Below are 26,222 nucleotides of genomic sequence, written 5' to 3' on the forward strand. Positions count from 1 at the left end.
TTTGCAGTACTGATCCATAATTCCTTGAAAGTGGTGACAAAAACTTTTCTCACATTGGCCTTCATAAGTCAAAGTATTGAGTCCAGGAGTTGGGATGTACGCTGAAGTTGTATAAGACATTGGTGAGGCCTAATTTGGAATATTCTAAGCAGTTTCGGTCACCTACTTACAGGAAAGATATTAATAAAATTAAGAGTGCTGAAAAATTAACAAGGATGTTGCAAGGATGAGTTATAAGGAAATGTTCAATAGATTAGCACTTTATTCCTTAGTGTATAGGAGATTGTGGGAAGATCTGATAGAAGTGTTCAAAATTATGAGATGGATAGATACGGTAAATGCAAGTAGGCTTTTTCCACTGAGGTTGGGTGAGACTAGAACTAAAGGTTGTTGGCTAAGGGTGAAAGGTAAAATGTTTTAGGGGAGCATGAGGGAGAACATTTTCACTTGGTGTTGAGAGTATGGAATGAGCTTCCAGTGGAAGTGGTTGATTTGGGTTCAATTTCAATTTTTAAGAGAAATTTGGATAGGTACATGGAATGGGAGGGGTATGGAGAGCTATGGGCCGGGTGCAGGTCAAGGGAACTAGGTGGATTAATAGTTTGGCACAGACTAGATGGGCTAAAGGGCCTGTTTTGTTCTGTAGTACTACATGACTCTATGTCTATGACTCAAATAAGATGTTAATGTACACAGGTTGAGTACTCATTATCTGAAATTCCAAAATCTGTAAGCCTCCAAAATCTAAATTTATTATGAACGCTGACCTGACGCCACAAATGGAAACCCCCACAAGATGCTAGGAGGATTCCCTGGTGATGTGCGGATTTCTGCACACCACAGACAGTTCCAAGAACTGACCTCACATATGTAAAGAGCAAGTTAATATAAATAGAAAAAAACTGCATAAAGCAACAAATGAAGATCTTGATTGTGTATTGAAAGAGTGTATTTGTCAGTGTCAGAGAACATGTGCCACTTAATGGTATGCTGATCATGAAACAAGCAAAGATCTATCTTGACGAACTTAAAATTGAAGGTAATTGTAAATATTCAGCAGGCTTGTTGCAGAAATTTAAGAAAAGTAATTGCATTACATTTTTAAAGATTTGTGGCGATAAAGTGCCTGCTGATCATGAAGTAGCAGAGAAATTAATTGATGAGTTTGCCAAGATCATGAAAATCTAACATGCAGAATTGCTGCATCTGTACATGTGTGCGATGAACAAGTGTAAGGTAAAGACTACTTACCATTAACACAAATTCAGAGTTGGAAGTAATGGCAATCCCAGGCTATCTTTATATATTCCAAAATCTGAAATCTGAAACTCTTACGACCTCAAGCATTTCAGATAAGCGGCACTCAACCTGTGTCAACCTATTGTCTTGATGAAATGTGATGAAGATTTTGATATTTTAATTAAAATACACTAACCCAATGTAATTTATTTAGCATACATGTATTTGATTGAATGTGACACCAATCCAGAGGTGAGAAGAGCAGTGTTGTCTTGCATTGCACCATCATCCAAGACTCTTCCTAAAATCATTGGACGCACTATGGACATTAAAGATAATGTCAGAAAGTTGGCCTATGAGGTGGGTGGTTTTAAAAAGTGGCTATGAATATTGATGCATGCTATTCCCTGTACCTGGTTCCTTCTCTTTGTTCTATCAAATCAATACTGAGCGTGAATATTCATTGGGAAGCAGGTCATGAAGTGGGGAAGAGGGTCAACCTCAGAAAGATGATAACAAGAGTAAGAGAGTATAGGAAAGATTATTGGGGATAATTAACCTGTTGTTTGATATCGTAGTGGTGACTTGTGAATAGACCTAGGGTTTGATTGCATAGGTGGTTGGAGAATGGATCTAGGAAAGGAAAGATATGCAATGCTTTGAAGACATCCATGATGAAGGGATTAGATAGGTTGCACTGCTAAGAAAAAATGCTCAAAGATTAACCTACCTGGAAGAAGTTGGATGTCTTGGAGTTCATGACAGCTATCAAATAAAGTGGAGCTTCCTTTACAATAAAATTATTAAAATAATCCTCAGTCCTGATCTTAAGTTGGTCAGTAAATTTGATTCATCCTGTCTGGACCTGGAGTATTCACTACAGGCCTATGCAAGTGATTTCAACACATGTATTCAAGCCAATTGATATTATTGTGTATGCTTGTGGGCCTCTGTGTATGGAAGAACTGGATATAAGGTACAGGGATTAGTGCTTATGCACCAAATACATAGACCTATATCTTAAATGTACAGTATATCATTCTCTCATTTTATATACCAGGTGCACTGGCACCAAGCTCTGCAATTCTCTCCCTAAGATGATCCTTGAAACTAATTTCTTTCATATGATTACCCCTCAGAATCTCTTAATTTCATCTATAAAATATTTTGGAATACTGGTCTAGATTAATTATGCATTTTTTAATAAATTACTATCAATATGAAAAGAGATTTTCATATGTTTTGCCAATGATAATTTGTTTAAATTAACACCAACTTTTCAACATTTAACATAAAAATTGAACAATACAAATTCAGCTATGTCATCAATTGTGTCTTTTAGGTGTTGGCGGAAAAAATACATATAAAAGCATTTTCCATTGCCCAGAGAGTAAAGCTTCTTAAGCACGGTTTGACTGACCGTTCGGGTAAGTTATCAACATATAATGTTGTCACTAAAATGTATGGAATTTTAAAGGCTTCATATAAAACACTTATTCAGAGAAATCTATTGTTGGTCAATGGAACTTAAATTTTCACAATGGCTGCTGTACAACTGAGAAACAAAAGATTCTGCAGATGCTGGAAGCCACACAAAATCCTGGAAGAACTCAGCAGGTCAAGCAGCATCTATAGAGGGAAACAAACAATTAAAAAGCAATTATGATCTGATGAAAAGTCTCTGTCCAAAATATCCACTATTTCCGCCCAGACACTTCCTCCAGCATTTTGTGTGTGCTGAAGCAGTTGTTGATGGAGTATGTATTTGAAATTGGTTCTCTTGAGGTCAATGGCAACAAATCCTGTAAGTTACTATACTACCATGCCTTTAGTAGGATAAGCCACTTTAGACAATTGACTTATATAATGTACTAAAGAATTCTGAGAAGTATCTTGCCCAAGTTTTTAAGATTCACTCCATGCTCTAGATATGGAAATACTTCAAATGATGATGTGATCTTGTTTTACTCTTATTATTTTCATGGATTTTATCTTTCTAGATCCAGGATGGTGATATTGCTTGGCAGAGGGTACTTAATGGAATCTAAGATATTTCCTTATGACAAAAGAGTGTGTTTATTGTCACAAGTCATGTACAGTTTAGCTCAGTTGAAATGTACCTATTCCTGCTAGGAATGAAAGTAGCTGTAGATAATGAGGCAAAACAATTATGCAGTTTAAAAGTAGAGAAATGTTTGAGATGGAAATGTAATTTAATGTAAACACAAAAGGACCATAAGGAAATAAAGTGAAACATAATATAAAAGTTTGCTGAGATGAAACTTATAGAAAATCTTCACTTCTGGCATACTTCAAAACTGCTTTTTTCTGTTGCAATGTGGCTTAGTTATTAATGCTAAAACCTATAAGCATCATGAATGCCAAATTTTAAAGAAAAGTTTTAATTGTTATTTTATTCTTTCTTTCTAAATCTTTTTATTATTATTAATAATATGGACAGAATACAAATGATATATTAATAAAGAAATTACAAACATACAAATTCCATTTCAGATGAAAAAAGACATAAACAATAGTTACAGTATAAATGAGTTTACCAAGACATAAACCATACAGTATATGTATGAACATGGTAAGTCTAAATATTTCATAATATATGATATAAAAAACAGAAAAAAGAAAGAAAAAAATATAATGCAAAATTAGCTAATCTACTAATCTAATAACTAATAAAGAAGAAAAAAGAAGCAAAAAAAAGAAGAAAAAAAAAGAAACATTGGAAAAAGAAAGAAAAAAAAGGGGCTGTATATAATATCTCACAAGAATAAATATTCATCAATGCCGTCACTTCCGGTCCTCTCAACATACATAAGCTAAAAGCTGGGAAATCAAATGAACTTGGAACAGGGTCATATTACATCATATGAAAATGTTGAATAAATGGTCTTCATAACTTTTCAAATTTAATAGAAGTATCAAAAACACCACTTCTAATTTTTTCTAAATTTAAACATAACATAGTTTGAGAGAACCAATTAAATACAGTGGGAGGGTTAATTTCCTTCCAATTCAACAATATAGATCTTCTAGCCATCAGAGTTAGAAATGCAATCATTCGACGGGCAGAAGAAGATAAATGCAGTGAGTCTAACATTGGTAAACCAAAAATTGCGGTAATAGGATGAGGTTGTAAATCAATATTCAAAACCGCAGAAATAATATCAAAAATATCTTTCCAATATTTTTTCAAAAATGAACAAAACCAAAACATATGAGTTAAAGATGCGATTTCAGATTGACCTCTATCACAGATAGGATTAATATAAGAGTAAAAATGAGCTAATTTATCCTTGGACATATGGGCCCTATGTACGACCTTAAATTGTATTAATGAATGTTTGGCACATATCGATGATGTATTAACTAATTGAAGAATTCTATCCCAATTCTCACTAGAAATAATAAGGTTAAGCTCTCTTTCCCAATCATTTTTGGTCTTATAAAGGTGCTCTGAACGTATCTTCATAATTATATTATAAAGTTTTGAAATAAGCCCTTTTTGAAAAGGGTCTAATTCAAACAAACTCTCCAAAGTATCTGAAGGCACAAAATTTGGAAACATAGGGAGTAGAGAACTTAAAAAATGTCTAATCTGTAAATATCTAAAAAAAATGAAATCTAGGCAAGTTATATTTGTTGGATAATTGCTCAAAAGACATAAAACAATTGTCCAAAAATAAATCAGAAAATCTTAGTAATCCCTTAGTTTTCCAAGCCGAAAAAGCTTGATCTATAATGGAAGGGTGGAAAAAACAATTAGATACAATAGGACTATTTAAAACGAATTGAGTCAACCCGAAAAATTTCCGAAATTGAAACCATATACGTAGTATGTTTAACTATCGGGTTGTCAATTTGTTTCGGCAATTTAGAAAGAGCAAAAGGGAGAGAAGTCCCTAAAATAGAACCCAGAGCATAAGCTGATACAGATTTAATTTCTAAACTCACCCAATGAGGGCTGAAAGATCCACCCCAATCTTTCAACCAACATAACAAGTATCTAATATTAACTGCCCAATAATAAAATCTGAAATTAGGTAATGCTAACCCACCTTCCTTCTTTGTCTTCTGTAAATATATTTTACCTAACCTGGGATTTTTATTCTGCCATATATATGAGGAAATTTTTGAGTCAACATTAGTAAAAAAAGATTTCAGAATAAAAATTGGTATCGCTTGAAAAATATATAAAAACTTAGGTAAAATAATCATCTTAATAGCATTAATCCTACCTATTAGAGATAAAGATAATGGTGACCACTTAGTAAACAAACCTTTAATCTGATCAATTAAGGGTAAAAAATTAAATCTAAATAAATCTTTATGGTTTTTTGTGATTTTGATCCCTAAATAAATAAAAGAATCATTAACTAATTTAAAAGGTAAATTTCCATAAATTGGGACCTGTCTATTCAAAGGAAACAATTCACTTTTATTAAGATTTAACTTAAACCCAGAAAACTCACTAAATTGAGCCAATAATGATAAAACTGCTGGGATAGATTTCTCAGGGTTAGAAATGAATAGTAATGAATCATCTGCATACAAAGATAACTTATGAATGTCTGTCCCACGATTAATACCCAAAATATCCTGTGATTGTCTGATGGCAATTGCCAAAGGTTCTAAGGCAATGTTAAATAGTAATGGACTAAGAGGACATCCTTGTCTAGTACCCCGAAATAGGCGAGAAAAGGGAGATCTTTGATTATTGGTAAACACTGAGGCTACTGGAGTGTGATAAATCAATTTAATCCACGATATGAATATCGGACTAAAATTAAACTTCTCCAACACATTAAATAAGTAAGGCCATTCAACTCTATCAAATGCTTTCTCCGCATCTAATGAAATCACGCATTCTGAAATGTCATGTGAGGGAGTATAAACAATATTCAATAATCTCCTAATGTTGAAAAAAGAATAGCGATTTTTAATAAAACCGGTTTGATCTTCTGAAATAATTTTGGGTAATACCTTCTCCAATCTGGATGCCAATAACTTGGAAAAAATCTTGGAGTCTACATTCAATAAAGATATTGGTCTATAGGATGCACAGTTAGTAGGGTCTTTATCTTTCTTCAATATTAGAGAAATGGAAGCTCTATAAAAAGATTGTGGCAAATTTCCCAATCTAATTGCTTCCTCAAAAACCTTACATAACCAAGGGGAAAGAGTAGCGGAAAAATTTTTTAAAAATTCAACTGTATAACCATCTGGACCCGGTGCTTTCCCAGAATTCATTGAGGAAATAGCCCCTTTAATTTCTACATCCGTAATAGGAGTATCCAATATTGAAAAATCATCAGATGATAATCTTGGAAAATTTAATTTCCCAAGAAAATCACACATGGTATTACGATCCTGAGGAAATTCAGATTGATACAGGGAGGTATAGAAATGCCTTATTTATCTCATCATGATTAACTGTCAAATTCCCATTCTGCTGACAAATCTTAGTGATTTGACGTTTAACCAAAGCATTCTTCAATTGACTAGCTAACAGTTTACCAGATTTATCATTATGTATATAAAAATCAGATATGATTTTCATTAATTGATTTTCAATCGAGGATGTAAGTAATAAACTATGTTCCATTTGAAGTTCAACCCTTTGTTTGTAAAGCTCCTTACTAGGAGCAATCGAATATTTCTTATCAATCTCTTTAATTTTATCGACCAATAAAAGAGTTTCCGCCTTAGTACGTTTTCTCAAACCGACAGAGTAAGAGATAATCTGTCCACGTATATACGCTTTAAAAGTGTCCCAAAGTGTTCCGCAGGAGATATCATCTGTGGAATTAGTTGAAAAGAAGAAGTCGATCTGCTCCTTCACAAATTTTATAAAGTCCGAGTCTTGCAATAAGGTAGAGTCAAATCGCCATTGTCTGGCATTAGAAACTGTATCCGTAAATTTCATAGAAAGTAATAATGGAGCATGGTCAGAGATAGCTATAATATCATAGTTACAACCGATTACCAATGGAATAAAACAAGAGTCTACAAAAAAATAATCAATTCTCGAATAAGAGTGATAAACATGTGAGAAAAAAGAAAACTCTGTCGTTAGGATGCCGAAATCTCCAAACATCAAAAACTGCATTGACAGTCAAAAAAGAGTTAATACAAGTGGCCGACTTATTAGGTAAAGTCTGAATATATAAAGATTTATCCATCAAAGGATTTAAACAACAATTAAAGTCACCACCCATTATTAACATATTCATTTAGATTAGGTAAAGAAGTAAATAAGGACTTAAAAAAGTCAGGACAATCCACATTTGGAGCATAAACATTAACCAAAGCAACCTTTTTATTACAAAGTAAACCCATAATTAACAAAAATCTACCATTCGGATCCGAAAAAATATCATGTTGAACAAATGGAATAGAGGAGTCAATAAAAATTGAAACTCCTTTTATTCGAATTTGCATGATACTGTTGACCCCGCCAAAATCTAAAAAAACAAAATTTGTCCTCCTTCCCCACATTAGTTTCTTGTACAAAAATAATATGAGCATTAAGTCTTTGGAATACTTTGAAAATCTTCTTTCGTTTAATTGGATGATTTAAATCATTAGTATTCCAAGACACAAAATTAATGGTCTGAGCCATAATTATAAAATCAACACTTTGGTATAGAAAGGGTTAACCAACTTGTAAACTCATGCACCCGGAAGAGGAACAAAAGTAAAGAGAGGACCCGGAAGTGACGACAACGCAGACATATTTGAAGTTCAAAAACAGCCCAAATGAAAAAACTAACACAAACTGATGCAAAACAAATAGAATTAGGAAACAGACCATCCCCCCCACCCCCCAAGAAAAAGAGAAAAAGCCAAAATATGACTTCAAAAAGGAAAGAATGAGACTAATTCTACCCCTATGTCAGCAGAAGAACACTCCGTATATAAAGGATATATAAAAAAAATCACCCCAACTTTAAAAATTAAAATCGCTATAATAAAAACCATATTTCTAAGTATAGTCAGTTGTAAAAAATAAGAATACAGTCACTAAAAAAAAAACTTATAAATTTGGCTCTAGCCCAGACAAAACAAAAAATATTTAAGCTATGATAAGCGATGCATTGTAGGAAGAAGACGAAAAAAAGAAAAAAAAACGCCATCTTAAGCAAAACCAAAAATCTTTTTCAAAAAACCATCTTAATCACAAAAAAATTCACCTTCAAAGGGTTAAAAATATACCTTCGAAGGAACAAAGTTAATAGACAAGAATGTAGTATAATGGTTAAAATGTATAAGACAAAGCAATTGATATGACGAAAACACACTTTAACTTAAGTATAAAGTATAGGATAAACCTACACCAAAAACCAGAGGTTAATTCTGGTTTAAGAAATCAAGAAGCATCTTACACGATCAGAATCGTTCATTTATTAAAGAGTGGTGTCTATAGCAGTAGGGAAGTTCTTCTCCAGATAATTTCTCGCTTCTGAAGTTGAAAGGAAAACCTGGCGTGGAGCATTCAACGGAGAAATTCGAAGCTTCGCAGGGTATAGGAGCGCAGGTTTCAGATTTTTCTCATAACATTCAGCCATCAACAGTTTAAAAAGAAGCCTTTTTTTTAAAAGATCAGGACTAAAGTCTTCAACCAGATGGAAGCAGTATTCTTGAAATTTAACCATTCCTGGCCGACGAGCTGCACGTATAAGTTGTTCTTTGTCGTGTACATAATGGAACCAGACAATTACAACCGAAGGTTTGTCTGTAGCACTCGGTGATTGACGCCGAATTCTATGTGCCCGATCCAATAAAGGAGGGTTATTCGGGAAAATTGTCGGAAACGCTTCTTTTAATAGTTGAGCAAAATATTTCAAAGGATCATCTTTTTCTATGCCGTCTGGAAGACCAAGTATACGTAGGTTCTGTCTTCTGGACCGATTCTCAAAATCGTCACTCTTGGCTTTAAGGGCTTCCATCAGCTTAATGGTCGAAATTAAATCCTGTTGCAGTTTTTCAATAGTCAGTTCTCGCTTCCGAGCATCTTCTTGCAGAGATGCAATAAGAGCTTGTTGCTGGTTAATTACTGAATCCGTCTTAACCATGTAATCTTGAAAAGCCTTTATATCTTCTTTAAAAAAATTGTTGTAGTTCATCAAATTTTTTGTCCAAAACCTCCATAAACAACTCATGTTAATTGAGTGTGTTGTGGCGGAGCCTGCTTCTTTCCGTTACCGTTCGGATTGCGTCCGGGTTCTCGTCCTTTAGACCTGAGAGACATTTCTGTTTGCATATCTTCAAAAGTTCACGACAAACTCTTAACAGTGAGTTCAAAAAAAATTAACAAAGAAACTTTCGGCATAGGTAAAAATAAGCTGAATAAGGGTGATCAAAGGTTAAAAAAAAAAGTAAAGGTTGTGGAGCGAATCCAAAACAGTACTCACTCCATGAGTGTCTCCCGCTGACTCTCAATTGTTATTTTAAACATTTGGAATTAACAATTTTGTTAACTATCAGCAAATTTGATCTTTGGCGTTATGTAGGAGCTTTTGTGTTTATGGTACTTTTAATATGTATTTTACCTTTTCAAGTAATGCAGTGATTTTTATTTCATTTATAGATGCTGTAAAAGAAGTGGTAAAGAAAAAGCTGTTGCAGGCTTGGCTTCGCATACTGGATGGCAATGTTTTAGACTTGCTCCATTGTCTAGATGTGGAAAACTGTATTGATGTGGCTGAGTCTGCACTTAATGCTTTGTTTTCTCAAAGCCCTCTTGAAGAATTAGTTAATAATTGTCAAAATCTAAATAATGGGTGCGTTTAATATGTTTGCTCTAATTGTTGATGTTAATAGTTTAATATGACAAAAGGCATAATTTACCCAAGCTTGATAACTGATCCAAAAAGGCCTGGAGATCATCGGTTTCCTACCATGGTTATTTACCACAAAATCAAATAGAGAATTCAGAAGAAGATTCTGTACCAGAATGTTTGGAACATGGAACTCACAACTGTGGAGTAGAAAATGAACATTACAGATGTACTTAAGGCGAATATTTGAGAGAGGATACAGAAACAGAGGGGATGTGCTGATATTGTATAGATGATGAAGAGAGGAGAAGCCTTAGTTGGAATATAAATGAGTAATGTACTATCTGGAGTGAATGTTATCTTTATTGCTATATTTTCTACATAAAAGTATCCCTGTTTTGACGAGGGTGGATTTACAGTTTTACAGTATAGGATGCAGTCATCTTGCCCATTGTATTTTTCACATTTACTTTCTATCTGTTGGTCTCTAACCCACTAATGCATGACACTTAATGCACATCCAAATAGTTTTTAAATGTGATGAGGGCTTCACCACCCTTCTAGGGTGCCACTGTCCTTGGAATGACTTCTCTTTTTAATCAGCTCTAGTCCTTCTACAAGCTATTAAAATATTTGTTTACAGTTACTGTTTTTGCTGAGGAAAACTAATCCCTCCCACTAACTCAAAGTTACTTCTCTAATAACCTTATTGCCCCAAGCTATATGTTGATAAACCTAGCTTGACTAATCTTTGTTCTCAAAATTCTCCCACCCTGCCAACACCCTCAAAAATTGATGTCCAATTTGTGCCCTCTTTATAATGTGATTGAATTTGTTCCTAATTGGTTGATCTGTGACCCAGCTAGTTTTTATGTGGTTCCAGCATAATCATGTCCTAGTGTTCTATTTCCTGCACCCTTTCCTTACCATTTTGTGGCTATGCATTCCAAACATTTTGTATTCCTTTATACTTATTAGTGCTTTTAACTTTTATAATGCCATCTAAAAGGAGACTGTGTGTCCTCCCTGTATAACACGCGAGTTTTCTCTGGGTCCTCCCACAGTCAATTGGTCATTGTAAGTTGTCCCATGGTTAGGCTAGAGTGAAATCAGTGGGTTGCTGGGAGGCACAACTCAGTGTTGGAAAGGCTTATTTTTGTGCTGTATCTCTAAATTAAAAAAAAGTTTCCGTGTCCTTCCCAATATGCAGAAACTGATCTACAATGTCACTTGCAGTTTGTGGGTTACTACTTCACAAAGATTGGTTACAAATGATCTAAATCATTGTGCCAACTCCAAAATAAAAAATATAGTGAATTACTCAAAACAAATGCTTCATATGTTTGATTTTTCAGAATAATAGTGAATTACAGCATTTTAAAAATCATTGACCTGACTTAGTGTGTTTTCTGCCTTTCAGGAAAATAATACCAGCAGAAGATCTAACTTGTGAAAATGCCCTGTACTGGAGATGTCTCTGTAACTATGTGAAATCAAAGGGAGATAAAGGGGAAGAAGCCTTAGAAAAACTTTTGCCTGAAGCAGCTACATATGCATCCTATCTGTTGAGGTATTCCTTTTAAATTGCTTATGTATTTTAAAATGTTTTGTTGTCTATATGATTAAACAATGCTCTGAAAAGTTAATAATTCTACAATTATTGATCTTTTCCTATTTCTGATTTGATTTGTACTGCCATCTTTATCAATACTAAATCATCAAAAAACATCACTCAGTGGATTTTCAAAAGAAAGTAATGTCAGTAGAGAAATAAAAGTTCTTATAAAACAGGAAATTTTGATTGTAAGTTTGCTGGCAAAGAATTGAGCAAATCAGATGTCATGATACATTAATTATTGTTGAGATGCAGTCCAATCCTGACACCTTGATCAATAATAAAACCACAATTGGAATATGAATGAGTTCTTGGTGACAGTGTGTGTAAATATATGTGTAGAATAGTTAGCTTCAGAAACTTTTAAAAACAATTGGTCGTTCTTCCAACAAAAGGAGAAACAAAAAGATAGGTAACTTTATAATTCTGGAAGATTAGGTAGTGTAGGCTATTGTTTCAGCTAATCAGAGAAGTAGAACCAGAGGATCATGGTACTTGAAGTCACATAGCACACATAACTGCTACCTCTCAATGCCAGCAATCCAGGTTCAATTGTGGCCTCAAGTACCATCTGTGGAACTTGCACATTATCTCTGTTGTGGCCTGTTTCAGCTGTTGGTGCTTCTATGCCCTTTCGAAAGACTGGTAATGTAATTGCCCTTTCTGAATTATTTCCTGTTAGTAGAGTCTTTGGGGGAATTTATGAAAATATTGTGTGACTAGGGAATGGCATTGCCATTGGTATACAATGAGGCAAATGGCTGCTTCCTATGTCATAAGGAAATGTTGAAATTATGTTTGATTGGGATAAATATTTGGAATACTGTATTTAGCAGTCACGTCTAAGTAGCTTCCTGAGGAAGACAGAAGAATGAAATGATACTTATTCAGGTGCATATTAGTAAGTTTTAGCAATTGGCATGTATTTCAAATATCTCTGGTACCAGTGCACACATGAATTCAATCTGAATTAATTTTAGTCATAATTGCACCTTGGAACTTTACAGTCTTGCTTTGGAGTGGACATGTCCTAAATGTACAGTCCAATTGACTATGAATCATTCTATTCCTTCTGATTGGCTGATTGAAAACATAAGTCCGATGCCCAAATTATTATTAAGTTTTGGTTAAGTCAGGTCCACTTGACACAAAGGGACTGTACAGATTCACAATTGGAAAGGAAAGGATAAAGCTGGAGAACTACCAGCTATCTGATCTACCTGGTTTTCAGACAGAATTTGGACATCAAACTTTTACATAGTGAGTACAACAGCATGGTATAGGAATTTGGCCAGTGGTGCTAGTGAGGTATATTTTGATTGGCTTCTCAGGTTAGTGTATTGTGTCTCCAGAACATTCCTGCATTGGTGATTTTATTTGTCCCTGTATGTCTGTCATAGATTACATTTCTACTTGTGTATTGCATGCATATAATAAGTGTCCTTATCTTAATTTGTAATTCTACTTTTGCAGTTTCTGAGAGGGGTGAAACTAATTAAAATTAGCTTACGATTTACTATTTATTCTTTCTGCTGTTAGTTACCTGAAAAATCTTCCTGTTCTGAAAGAATCGATGAAAGCCAACTTTGCAGAAGTTGAAGATGTAATGAAGAAAGAATTCATAAGCCAAGAGCTGCTTAATCTTGTTGGTTGCCTGGATACATCAGAAGAGGGTGGCAGGTATGTTTTGATAAATTTACTCTAAATTTTCAGGAAGCTTGGAGAATAAGTATCCAATTAATTAAAATTGGATATGACCTGATGAGCTATTTTTGTGTATTATAAACAGCTTAAGAGTTTTTGATTTAACAAAAATATTGGAAGTAGAATGGAACAGAAACCCTCACGAAATTCTCTAGTCATTCTTAAATTTAGTGGTATGCACAATGATGGAACTATACATGGTTAATATTAATGTTAATGACTGTAGCTTGTCATGTTCAGTGTTTGTAAGTACTGAGGGATGGAAGTAAAACTTGTTTTTCTAGAGTAGGCATCTTTTGTACACCACACACAATTTTACTTTTCATTAACACTACTACTACATGGAATACTTTGACATGGTACTGATTATTCTTATAGCTGAACTTTCACAAAGTGCTTTAATAATTTGCAATTTTCCTAGCCATAAGACATGTGAACAGGAGAAGGCTGTTCAGCACCTCTACCTGCTCTATCATTCAAAAAGATCAAATCAGCCATGATATTTTTTAAATCCATTTTCCTCTCCTTTCTCCTTAACCTTTGATTCCTTTAGTTCTGTATTTTTTTCAACTATTTATGCAAATTCCTCTTTAAAAGTTTGTTTACTCGTAAGTTAACCCAGTTCAATTCTCATGCTGTCTCAAGAGATTGTCAGTTTCCTCCATGGCAGTGTGGGTTTCCTCCAAGTGCTTTGGATTACTCCCACATTCCATAGATGTATGGGTTAGTAGGTTAGTGATCACGTAAGTGTAACTGCTGGTGTGGGCTTGTTGGGCCAGAAGGCCTGTTCCATGCTGTATCTCTAAATAAAAATAAAGAAAGAATCTACATCACTCTGTGAGTTATTGAGCACAACAACTTGCTCTGTTCATTTTCTTTGAATAATTTTCAGTGTTACTCTGGTTCATTCTAATTACTTAACCAAATATTAGAAATGATTCGTTATCTGTCCTTATGAAATTTCTTGCCAATTTAACCATTCTATCAAAACTCTCCATGATTTTTCTTTGCCATAAGAACATTGATGGTTTCTCTATGAACTAAAATTACAGTTCTTTGATACTGTTCTACTAAATATCCTCTGTGCATTCTCTATCATATCAACACTGAGAGCTCTCCACAATGGCCTAACTGATGGTATAACCAGTGTTTTATAAAGTTTGTTATTGCTACATGTTTTGTCTTGTTATTCTTTTATTTATGAAGCCAAGTGTCCTCTGAGCCCTTTTTAGTCCACTTTTGCCTTCTTGACATCCTCAAGTGTTATTCAAATATCTATCTTTGTTACTCCATTGCCTTGAAAATTGTCCCATTTTGATTTCATTGCTGTTATTTTCTCAAAAGTATATTTACTTTATGCTTCTGAGTTAAGTTTTAACTGCTTGGTATTTGCCTGTTTCTTATGTTCTCTTTGTATCCTCCTAAAGTTTGCTGCTACACTTCCCCCTATTAACTTAATTTTTGATTCTTGCATTCTCTTCAAATTTTAAAAATAATGTTCCATGTGTTTAAGACCTGGTCATTAATGCATTAGAAAGACCAGTTGCCTGAAAGCATTGTTGCACGTTTCTCTTCAGTATGAAAAGCAATTGTTCAGATAAGTGTTTTTCTGTTAGTCCAATCAAAACTACCTCCTCTTTGATTTTGTGGACTTCTTGATTTTGTAGACTTGTAGATTTTGTAATATATCTGTGTGATGCTTTACAATGCAAGTGGATCCAGAACTGGCTTGTCCACAGAAGACAAAGAATGGTTGTAGACGGGTCATATTCTGCATGGAGGTTGTTGACCAGTGGTGTGCCTCAGGGATCTGTTCTGGGACTCCTTCTCTTTGTGATTTTTATAAGTGACCTGAATGAGGAAGTGAAGGGGTGGGTTAGTAAATTTGCTGATGACACAAAGGTTGGGGGTGTGTGGATAGTGTGGAGGGATATCAGAGGTTACAGTTGGTCATTGATAGGAAACTGGGCTGAAAAATGGCAGATGGAGTTCAATCCAGATAAGTGAGGTGGTTAATTTTGGTAAGTCAGATATGATGGCAGATTATAGTATTAATGGTAAGACTCTTGGCAGTGTGGAGGATCAGAGGGATCTTGGGGTCCGAGTCCATAGGACACTCAAATCAGCTGCGCAGGTTGATTCTGTGGTTAAGAGGGCATATGGTACATTGACCTTCATCAACCATGGGATTGAGTTTAAGAGCTGAGAGGTAATGTAACAGCTACATAGGACCTTGGTCAGTCCCCACTTGGAGAACTGTTCTGGTCACCTCAATACAGGAAGGATGTGGAAACTATAGAAAGGGTACAAAGGAGATTTATAAGGATGTTGCATGCCTTATGAAAATAGGTTGCGTGAACTTGGCCCTTTCTCCTTGGAGGATGAGAGGTGACCTAACAAGGGTGTATAAGATGATGAGAGGCATTCATCATGTGGATAGTTAGAGGCTTTTTCCCAGGGCTGAAATGGCTAACACAAGAAGGCATAGTTTTAAGGTCTTGGAAGTAGGTACAGAGGAGATGTCAGAGTTAAGTTTTTTTATACAGAGCGTGGTGAGCGCGTGGAATGGATTGCTGGTGATGGTGGTGGTGGTGAATACAATAGGGTCTTTTAAGACACTCCTGGAAAGGTATGTGGAGCTTAGAAAAATAGAGCGCTATGGGTAACCCTAGGTAATTTCTAAGGTAAGGACATGTTGGCACAGTATTGTGGGCTGAAGGGCCTGATTTGTGCTGTAGTTTTTCTATGTTTATGGAATGAATGCAGTCTGAAGTTGGAGCTTGTGAAACTGCATGGAATTTCTTTTAATTTAATGGAATTTTTGGTGCAGGTGGATTCTGCAGATGCTGCTTAATTCTGATTTTTATTTTGTGGTCTGATTTGCCAGGAAATGTATGCTGTCAGTGTTGAAAGAAATTCTACTCTTGTCCAATACCCCAAGTTCTCTTGTAGCAAAACTGATGAAACAATTGCTGAACATACAGAAAGATGATGATAGAAGGATTCGGCTGGTAAGAGTGTAGTTCTGCTATGAACATTTCTATGTGAAAATGTGTGTTTCACTGAACTATTAATTCAAGAAATTAGTCATTTCATCGGGAAAGTAGAACTATTGGGTGTTTGAGTCCTGAGCAATAGACTTTGTTTTGACTTGGATAATGTGTAAATGAGCATAATCATCATTTTAGAACAAATTTAAGCACTGAATCCCACTTCACATTTTCTTCCAGAAATCCAAATGATATTACAAGTACTTGATTCTAGAGTGCTAATTGGACAGTTGTTCTCTCCATAGTACAGTGCATCAGTAATTTATTGTAGCATCACCATACTAAGTTTGAGTGCTGAGAGAAGTGCAGTCACAAGGGTGAATTTGCATTTTGGCGAGTTCTCGTATGATATGATTATCACAAACATTTGTACTTTGTTCCATAAAACTATCCTGTGACTTTGACAAATCAATTTAATGACACATGCTGTGAATACTACTTTCTCAAGGCCTGCCACTTATAAAATTTCACTGTGCCTGCTACAATTTGACTTTTTCTTGTTAGGAGTTGTCTGCCACAAGTTGTGATGCCTAAACTGCAAGTCTGATTTCAACTCACTGTTGTCAAAATTAGACTGCATACAAAATTTATCTGTCTGTTGAGAGTGTAAGTTAAAGTCCTTTAGACTAAGAAAACAAGTTCATAACCTTCATATGATGACAAAAGAGATAAATTTTTCATCAATCATGACTCTCAATGTAGTAATTTAGGAAATTTCAAACAAGCTAGGCCGGTGAGCACTGGTAGAATCACTAAGTGCACACTGGTGTGCTCGAACCAACACTGTTGTCTGGAGAGAATTATTAAGGAAAGGAGGACTTTGTCAAGGATCCAACCTCAGGAACTCTAGAAATGGTATATGACTTTTCTTTCACTTGCACAGTTTACACAGAGTTTGCTTCTGCCATTAGAAGATGAATCTCCTTTTTAGAAAAGACATCTGCTACAACAAGATGTGATCTACCCACTATAAGATATCTGGGGCCAGCACCAAAAGCCCTTTGATTGTGATGCAGCATCAGGTGACTGGTCTGCTTAGCTGCTCAGTGACTTAATTACTGCTGCAAGCTTTCGATAGGATCCTCAATAGATACAATTTGACATTGAAAAAGAAAATCAAGATCCCTTGTGCCTGCTTCACCATTTACTAGGATCATGACTGATATTTTACCTCTACCGCTTTCTTGGACTAATCCTGTAAACTTGATTCCCTTGGAATCTAAAAAAAATCTATATTGATGTATTCAGTGACTGAACTTCCATTATTCACTTGATTGGTGAATTCCAACCTCTTTAGTGAAGAAATGCAAGCACGTTTTTTCTGTTGATGCTGCGTGAGCCAGCATCAATGGTGAACAGTGAAATGTTTAAGGGGAGTATGTGGGACAACTTCACTGAGTGCAGAACGAGCTGCCAGAGTAAGTGGTGGATGCAGGTTTGTTTTCAACATTTAAGAGAAATTTGGGTAGGTACATGGATGGGAGGGATATGGAGGCTATGGATGTAGATCAATGGGACTAAGATGATTAATAGTTGAGCATGGACTAGGTCTGAAGGACCTGTTTCTATGCTGTAGTGTTCTGTGCAGTATTTTTGGTGAAGACAGATGTGAAGTACTCTCTTAATACCTTAGCTATCTGCTCTGCTTCCATGAGCACATTTCCTTTCTATTCTTAGCTTCTCCTTTTTGCAACCCTTTCCCTGTACCAGGTTTGAGCAATAGATAAATTATTATTTAACAATACAGGTTGCAGAAATAATATCAGAAGTCCGTGAACCCGCTATTGAGGTGGATGTACCAGAGGATGCTGATGAAGAAAGGAAGAGACAAGTCAAGGTATAGCTATGTAGGCTAGTGGCTACTTTGGCTATATATGATTTGTAACATTATGTATCATTTAAAATTAAATTAAGAATTGAGATGCAACACACCTGAAAGCTATTTTATTACATTACTTGCCAGTGAATAACTTTAAAGTGAAGTAATGATTTACAGAATTTCAAAATGGATAAAGACTTTTATAGACAAGACATGAAAAGATCTGAAGATGCTGAAAATCAAAGTAATACACCCAAAATGCTGAAGGAACTCAGTAGAGTTCCTCCAGCATTTTGTCTGTATTATAAAGACTTCTTTCGTGATGGTTTTGAAAAATTGGTTTTGAGATCACAATTTGTGTGGTGTTTTTGATACTAAGAAGGAAGTCAATGTTGTAAGGTTTTGTATTAGAAAAATAGACAAATGATAAAGGAGATCCAGGCTAGTAGTATTGGTCTTATTATGGCACAAAATCAAACTTTCAAAAGAAGGAATTGTGCCTAGATTTTTAGAATTTAGCCAAATAATTATGTTGGGCATGAAAACATCCATATCAAGTACAGTGTCCTATTAGTTATGGCACCAATGTTATGGTTGCAACAATGGTACCAAGTTCCATTGTTGCAACATGTGACATTTGATTCAAAATTGTAACAGAAGGGATCAAAGAGATGGTTTTAATGTGATTAAGAAAAATCATCTATTATGTTGATGTATAAGTTATTGTTCATTCTCAATTCCATTGTAATTTCAGCAGACTAACATTAAGAGTTAGAGATGTTAAAAAGACAAATCAGTGAACTATAATTTTATTAAGAGCTGAGCAGTTGCAGCTCCAGAAATGGGCTGAAGCATACTGGGAAATGCTGGTAGTGTGATCAAATGCTGCCAGTGTTCACCCTCCAAAGCTGAAGTGCATAAGTTCTGAACTTGTTAACCAAGTTCTACTGTCACTTTCTTGGCTGCAAATAAGCTGGGAGTTTAGTAATGGAACATAAACATTGAATTCCACAGCCGTTAATATACTAAAAAAAATCTGCCAGCTGAATCCTAGCCTATCATTTCAATTGAGAGGATAGACTGTGTGGGGGGCCGGGGGGGCGAATAAAGACAACTCGCATTTTTTTTGGAGAGATTTCTTTAATTAAACAATATTTTAGTTGTTTAAGTGTATTGAAATGAATTTAATTTTTAATATTTGAAACTGGTAAATTGCTTAATAGTTATAGAATGCTTTTAAATATTAAGGACACTTCGAAGAATTCTTAGTACTGTAAGAAGGCAGGTCTAATTTTCCAGCTCTGCTTACTGTTAATTCATCTGTTGTGATCCTTATATTAAAAAATGCATAGATTTTTATACACCACCTCCAAGAATGATTGATCATCCCACCTGCAAATTCTAGCCCACTTTTATGAATACCTGGATATTACTGTGTTAATATGGCTCTTTTCCTTTTCTAATTCCTTTTCCTAGCTTGCCAATATTAAAGTTCAACTGATAGAAGCAAAACAAGCACTGGAAGACATCATAGCTGCCCAGGATTTCATTTCTGCTTCAGTGCTGAAGCAGAAAATTGAGGAATTAGAAAACATCAAAACTGAAATGATGAGACCAACTGAACAACCTGAAGTTGAAGAAGTTACCACTGAAAAGGTACATATTTTAAAAGACTTAATAACTAATGGTCATCATTACATGTTAAGTAGATATGAATAGAAATATGCAATTTACTAAATATTGGCCTTATCATGCCATAAACTAAAATAATAATTGCCTCTAGGTCAATCCTACTCTGAATACTGTTTGTTCAAGATTAAATTCTGTGTTGTATTTGAATCCTGAAACCTCAAAGATATTTGTCGTCAAGTTTATATGAATGAATCAATATATGCATTAGATCTTTGTTACACATTCTAGGTCAGCTCTAGGTGACCCAATACAGAATTGTTATTCCATCCATAGTTAATGTGTGCCCTCCACATCTCCTCTCCTATGTCATTCTCTTAACATGGACTAATTTCTGCACCAGCTTTTCTTAAAAATAATTCAATTTTAGAGGGTGTCAGTTAATTATGAGATTAAATTTTTGTCTTGAAGTATAACTGCGTTGGTTTCAAATTGCATAATTGAAAATATTCCGATTGACTATATTGCTATGTTTTGTTAATAAATATGATTATGAAAAATGTAGCTTTTTTCTCTCAAGACACCATAAAATAATTTCTGAAAAATGCTTGTTCAAAAAGTAATTATTTTTATCTAGCTGTGTTATCAATGTAGACCAGTGGTCCTCAACCTCCGGGCTACAAAGCATATGCTACTGGGCCGCAAGGAAACAATATGATTTGGCGATATGAAACGCTGTGAGTCAGCTGCACCTTTCCTCATTCCCTGTCACGCCCACTGTTGAACTTCAACCCACGTGAGGTCATCATTCGGTCATTAACCTACAACTACTCGATGAGTAAAAAAATAAACGTCACTTGAGAGTTTCTTTGGAAGAGGTGGTAGGGGAATAAAAGGCCTAACGATGATAACACAGAGACAGCTGAGGCCGAGACTGCAAAATAAAACAAAGCTTTCTTCAACAGAAAATACGCTGAGTTGTACATAAAGTACGTAAAGTTGTACATAAAGTCGCATTAATGCGACTGGTGACTCGCACGCTCCAAGCCCCTTGTGTGTGGTATGTGGACAAGCTGTCTAATGAGGCAATGAAGCCCTCAAAACTGCTTCACCACCTTGAGTCCAAGCACCCTGCACTTAAAGATGAACCCGTTGGGTTTTTTTTGAGTGGAAAAAATGTGAGCACGTGGGACAGCAGCAAGTGCTGAGAGCCATCACCTCCACAATTGCTGCTGCTCTGAGAGCATTGTACTTAGTGGCTAGCCGTATTGCTGAAGTGAAGAATTGATTCTGCCTGCTGCCAAGGACATGTGCCGTGAACTGTTGGGAGAAGCTGCAGCTAACAAGATGGTACAGGTTTCTCTTTCAGCTACCACAGTTTCAAGGAGAATCGATGACATAGTGGAGGACATCAAAGCTCAGCTGTTGGAACGGATTACCGAGTCACCATGCTATGCTATCCAGGTCAACGAGTCTACCGATGTCAACTACAAGGCAATACTGCTGGTTTATGTGCGATATATATTTCAAGACAGTGTGCACAAGGATATGCTGTGTGCACTGCCGCTGCCAACTAACACAACTGGGGCAGAACTATTCAAGTCTTCAAATGACTACATGTCAGGCAAACCGTACTGGTCATTCTGTGTTGGAATATGCACAGACGGGGCTGCAGCTATGACTGGACAGCTGTCTGGTTTCACTACCTGAGTCAAAGAGGTTGCTCCTGAATGCCAGTCTACACACTGTGTCATACACAGGGAAATGCTAGCTAGCCGAAAAATGTCATCTTGTGGCGACCCACTTCCTAGCGTACTCGAACTGGCTCACAAATAGCCAGTGCGCAGGCACAAAGGCCAGGTCCGCAACAAAGGGAAAAAGCCTGCAGGGGTTTGTGAGTACGTGTCCCTTACAGCATCCGTGTCTGGGGAGGGCAGGATGAGGGAGGCTTTAAAGCAAGACTGAAGTTCGAATAAAATCATCTTTAATTGCAGTTTACCGACTCCGTGTCGTTATTTTAGCGCTGCGTGTAGCACACCGCTACAATCTGATCTTAACAGCGTATTGAGTGACGTTGAAGCTATCAATCACATCAAAGCTAAAGCCCTTAACTCACGTCTGTTTGAGCAGCTTTGCAAGGAAATGGGTGCACAGCACAAACGCCTCTTTCACACTGAAGTCAGGTGGCTATCAAGGGGGAAAACCCTGGCCAGGGTATTTTGAGTTAGAAGAGCTGCTACAGAGATTTGTTTCAGGAAAAAAGTCACCACTGGCAGCACACTTCAGTGATGCGGAGTGGATAGCAAAACTCGCTTATCTGTGTGACATACTCAACCTGCTCAATGAACTCAATTTGTCACTTCAGGGGAGAATGACAACTGTCTTCAAGTTGGCAGATAAAGTGTCTGCTTTCAAAGCCAAACTGGAACTGTGGGGACGGCGAGTGGACAGGGGCATATTTGACATGTTCCCAACATTAGCTGGGATTTTGGGAGAGACTGAGGCTGCACTGTCCTTCTCTCAGCTGGTGTGCGATCACCTATTCCATTTCCAACATTATATCTCTACGAAGCTGGGTTTTGTGCAATGAATGCAATGAAAACTAAACTGCGGAATAAACTGAACATAAGGAACCCCCTTCGAGTATCGCTATCTTCCATCACCCCTCGATAGGACCATCTTGTTGCATGGAAACAAGCCCAGAGCTCCCACTGATTCAGCAATATTGGTGTGTTGCAATGATTTTATATGTTCATATGAGGAAACTATGTGCTGTGTGTTTAGTATCCAAGCGTTACTTAAAATGTTATGATGCTATTGACTTATAATTGACTCATCACTATATTCATGTGAGGAAAATATGCACTGTATGTTTAATATTAAATTTGTTAGATAACCCCTTTCAGAAACGAAGTTGACTGTGTTAGCCACTTTATAAGTGACTTATAGTTGACTTATCACCTATATTCTGGTCGTGATTAACACCCCACCCCCGTCGGCCGGTCCGCGGTGCAAAAAAGGTTGGTGACTCCTGAAGTAGACAGTGGAAGTAAATAAATTTATTAATATCTTGGATCTAGTGAAGGCTTCACATCAAACCTGAAAGGCTGTTTGTTATCCACAAACTTTCATGGAATAGTTAAATTGATATTATTTTCTTGTGTTTTCTCTTTTATTTCTTCATAATTAGGATGACCCTGAAACAATGTTAAAATGCCTGATCATGTGCAATGAGCTTCTCAAAGAAATGACTGTTACAAAGGGTCTGGGTTCAACCTTGAATGGAATCACAGAAGCTTTGGTATGGCTTTCATTTTTACCCCTTGGTGTCTTAACTCTATCTTGATTAGTCTGCAAATCAAACGTTCTGGATTGAAGTGAGATTTTAGGACGTGTATTTTGTTCTCAATGCCATGAAAAATTTCTATATAAGATTGTGAAGGGTGAGAGGTTATTAAAATATTAAAAGAGCTTAAATCTTATTAATTTAAAATTTAATCTTCTGGTATCCATTAAACTTTTTTTAAAATATGCTAGAAGTAGTGCTAACCCAAAACTTGAAAATTCAGACAACAAAACCAATGCAATAGGACTGTGCAGCAATTTTTATGTGTTTCTGAAATGTAGGTATTGTAAGCAAAGTCAACATTTAATGTCTGTCCCTAACTGTTATGAAGGAAGTGATTGTGAGTTGAAGGTAATACATTTCCAAATCAAGATGACATGTGACTTGGAAAAGAACTTGTATGTGATGCCATTTCATAGTTCTAGTTGTCTAGAAGACGTGAATTCTGTAATCGTATGTAATACAAGTAGTGTTTATGTGGTAGAGGCAAATGTTCAAGTGCCTATCAAATGGTCACTTTGATCTGAATGGGTGGGACATACATTTAACTAAGCTTATCTAAATGGTGGAAAGAAATTAATTACAGAAGTGTGAAAAAAGAACGGTGAACTGCCATCAGAATCCACCTGAAGCAGATGATTTAAGCATGAAAGCAATGGATAAATCTATTTAATCGTGTCCTTATCAATCTGTTTGTCACTAGAACTGTTCCCAAGTTATTTTGCAAACTGTGTATCTAATCTGTGATTAGACATCTGAATGCCTAACTGGAGAAGGTAGTGACTCAATGATACCAGAACCAAACACTTTGGGTAGGGGAGCAAAATATAAGGGTGTACCCAAAAGTTTTGAATGGGTGATCTCACAATCTTCCAAGATCACAAGACATAATAGGAGCAGAATTAGACTATTCGGACTTTAGTGTCTGCTCTGCCATTTGATCGTGGCTGGTTTATTATCTCTTAACCCCATTTTTCTGCATCTCCTCATGATATTTGACATCCTTATTCTAATCAAGAACCTATCAACTTCAACTTTATGTATGCCACTGACTTTGTCTCCACCATCATCTGTGGCAATAAATTCTACAGATACACCACCCTTTGGCTAAAGAAATTTCCTCTTCATTTCTGTTATAAAGGGACATCCTTGTTTTCTGAGGTTGTGCCCGCTAGTCCTACACTCTTCCACTATTGGAAACATCCTTTCCACATCCACTGTATTTAGGCTTTTAAATATTCAGTAGGTTTCAATGACATCCCCACTCATTCTTCTAAAAAGCAGCAAGTACAGGCCTAGGGCTATGAAACTCTCCTCATACATTAACCCTTTCAGTCCAGGATCATTTTTCGTGAACAACTTCTGGACCCCTCCAATCTCTGCATAACTTCTCTTAGATAGAGCTCAAAATTGCTCACTAATACTTCAAATGTGGTCTTGTCGAATACCTTTTAAAGCCTCAGCAGTACATTCTGGCTTTTATATTCTAGTCCTCTTGAAATGAATGTTAACGTTGGACTTTGAGTCAGTAATAAATGTAGGTTAACCTTTAGGGAATCCAGCATTAGAACTCCTGAGTCTCTTTGCACCTCCAATTTCTGTATTTGTTCAACCAACACACACAAAATGCCGGTGGAACGCAGCAGCCCAGGCAGCATTTATAGGGAGAAGTACTGTCAACATTACAGAGGCATGAGAGGGGAGCTGGCTATGGGTGGTTGGAAGTGGACACCAGCAGGGATGACAGTAGAACAGCAATGGCTTGAGTTTCTTGGGGCAGTTCAGAAAGTGCAAGATAGATATATCCCAATGAAGAATAAATATTCCAATGGGATGATGAGGCGATATTGGCTGACAAGGGAAGTCAAAGATAGCATAAAAGCAAAAGCGAGGGCATGTAATAGTGCAAAAATTAGTGGGAAGTTTGAGGATTGGGAAGCTTTTAAAAGACAACAGAAGACAACTGGAAAAACCATAAGGAGAGAAAAATGAAATGTGAAGGTAAGCTAGCTAATGATATTAAAGAGAATACCAAAAGATATTTCAGATTTCTAAAGAGTAAAAGAGAGGGAAGAATGGACATTGGACCATTGGAAAATTGCACTGGTGAGGGAGTAATGGGTGACAAAGAAATGGTGGATGGACTTAAGTATTTTGCGTCAGTCTTCTCCATTGAAGTCGTAGAGGTATGCCAGAAATTCGAGACTGTCTGGGGTCAGAAGTGAGTGTACTTGCTATTTCTATGGAGAAGGTGATTGTAAAGTTGAAGGGTGTCAAGGTAGATAAGTTAAACTAGACTGGATGGACTATACCCCATAGTTCTGAAAGAGGCAGCTGAACAGAATGTGGAGGTATTAGTAGCAATCATTCAAGAATCACCAGATTCTGGCATAGTTCTGGAAGACTGGAAAATTGCAAATGTTACTCCATTCTTTAAGAAGGGAGGGAGGCAGAAGAAAGGAAATTATAGGCCAGTTAACCAGACTTTAGTGTTTGGGAAGACATTGGAGTCTATTATTAAGGATGAGGTTTCAGGGTACTTGTTGGCACATGATAAAATAGGCCAAAGTCAACATGCTTTACTTAAGGGAAAATCTTGTCTGACAAATCAGTTGGAATTCTTTGAGGAAATATTAGGCAGGATAGACAAAGGAGTGATATTGTTGTCTTGGATTTTCAGAAGACCTTTGACAAGGTGCTGCACATGAGGCTGTTCAAAAAGATAAGGGCGCATGGTGTTACAGGAAAGATACTGGCAAGGATAGAAGATTGGCCGATTGGCAGGAGGCAAAGAGTCAGAGTAAAGTGGGCCTATTCTGATTGTCTGCCATTGACAAGTGGATTTCAGCAGGGCTCTGTATTGGGAGCACTTCTTTTCAACAATTTGGATGACAGAATGGATGGTTATGTGGCCAATTTTGCATATGACAGGAAGATAGGTGGAGCGACAGGTAGTGTTGAGTAACCAGGAACTCTGCAGAAGAACTTGGGCAGTTTGGGAGAATTAACAAAGAAGTGGCATATG

The 26,222-nt window shown here is 36.3% G+C and overlaps 1 protein-coding gene across 2 annotated transcripts in view; it reads left to right on the forward strand.

The window, feature by feature from the left end:
* Positions 1 to 26,222, forward strand: part of ncapg (non-SMC condensin I complex, subunit G) — a 57,325-nt gene that overhangs the window by 10,345 nt on the left and 20,758 nt on the right. For both annotated transcript variants that reach the window (XM_059988931.1, XM_059988932.1), the window contains exons 5-13: positions 1,454 to 1,599; positions 2,582 to 2,666; positions 9,845 to 10,037; positions 11,455 to 11,604; positions 13,189 to 13,329; positions 16,241 to 16,364; positions 18,151 to 18,240; positions 19,699 to 19,878; positions 23,042 to 23,152. In XM_059988931.1, the coding sequence (XP_059844914.1) occupies positions 1,454 to 1,599; positions 2,582 to 2,666; positions 9,845 to 10,037; positions 11,455 to 11,604; positions 13,189 to 13,329; positions 16,241 to 16,364; positions 18,151 to 18,240; positions 19,699 to 19,878; positions 23,042 to 23,152 (1,220 nt within the window). The remainder of the gene's footprint in view (positions 1 to 1,453; positions 1,600 to 2,581; positions 2,667 to 9,844; positions 10,038 to 11,454; positions 11,605 to 13,188; positions 13,330 to 16,240; positions 16,365 to 18,150; positions 18,241 to 19,698; positions 19,879 to 23,041; positions 23,153 to 26,222) is intronic.

This window comes from Hypanus sabinus, chromosome 14 (assembly GCF_030144855.1).
Source record: "Hypanus sabinus isolate sHypSab1 chromosome 14, sHypSab1.hap1, whole genome shotgun sequence".
NCBI lineage: Eukaryota > Metazoa > Chordata > Chondrichthyes > Myliobatiformes > Dasyatidae > Hypanus > Hypanus sabinus.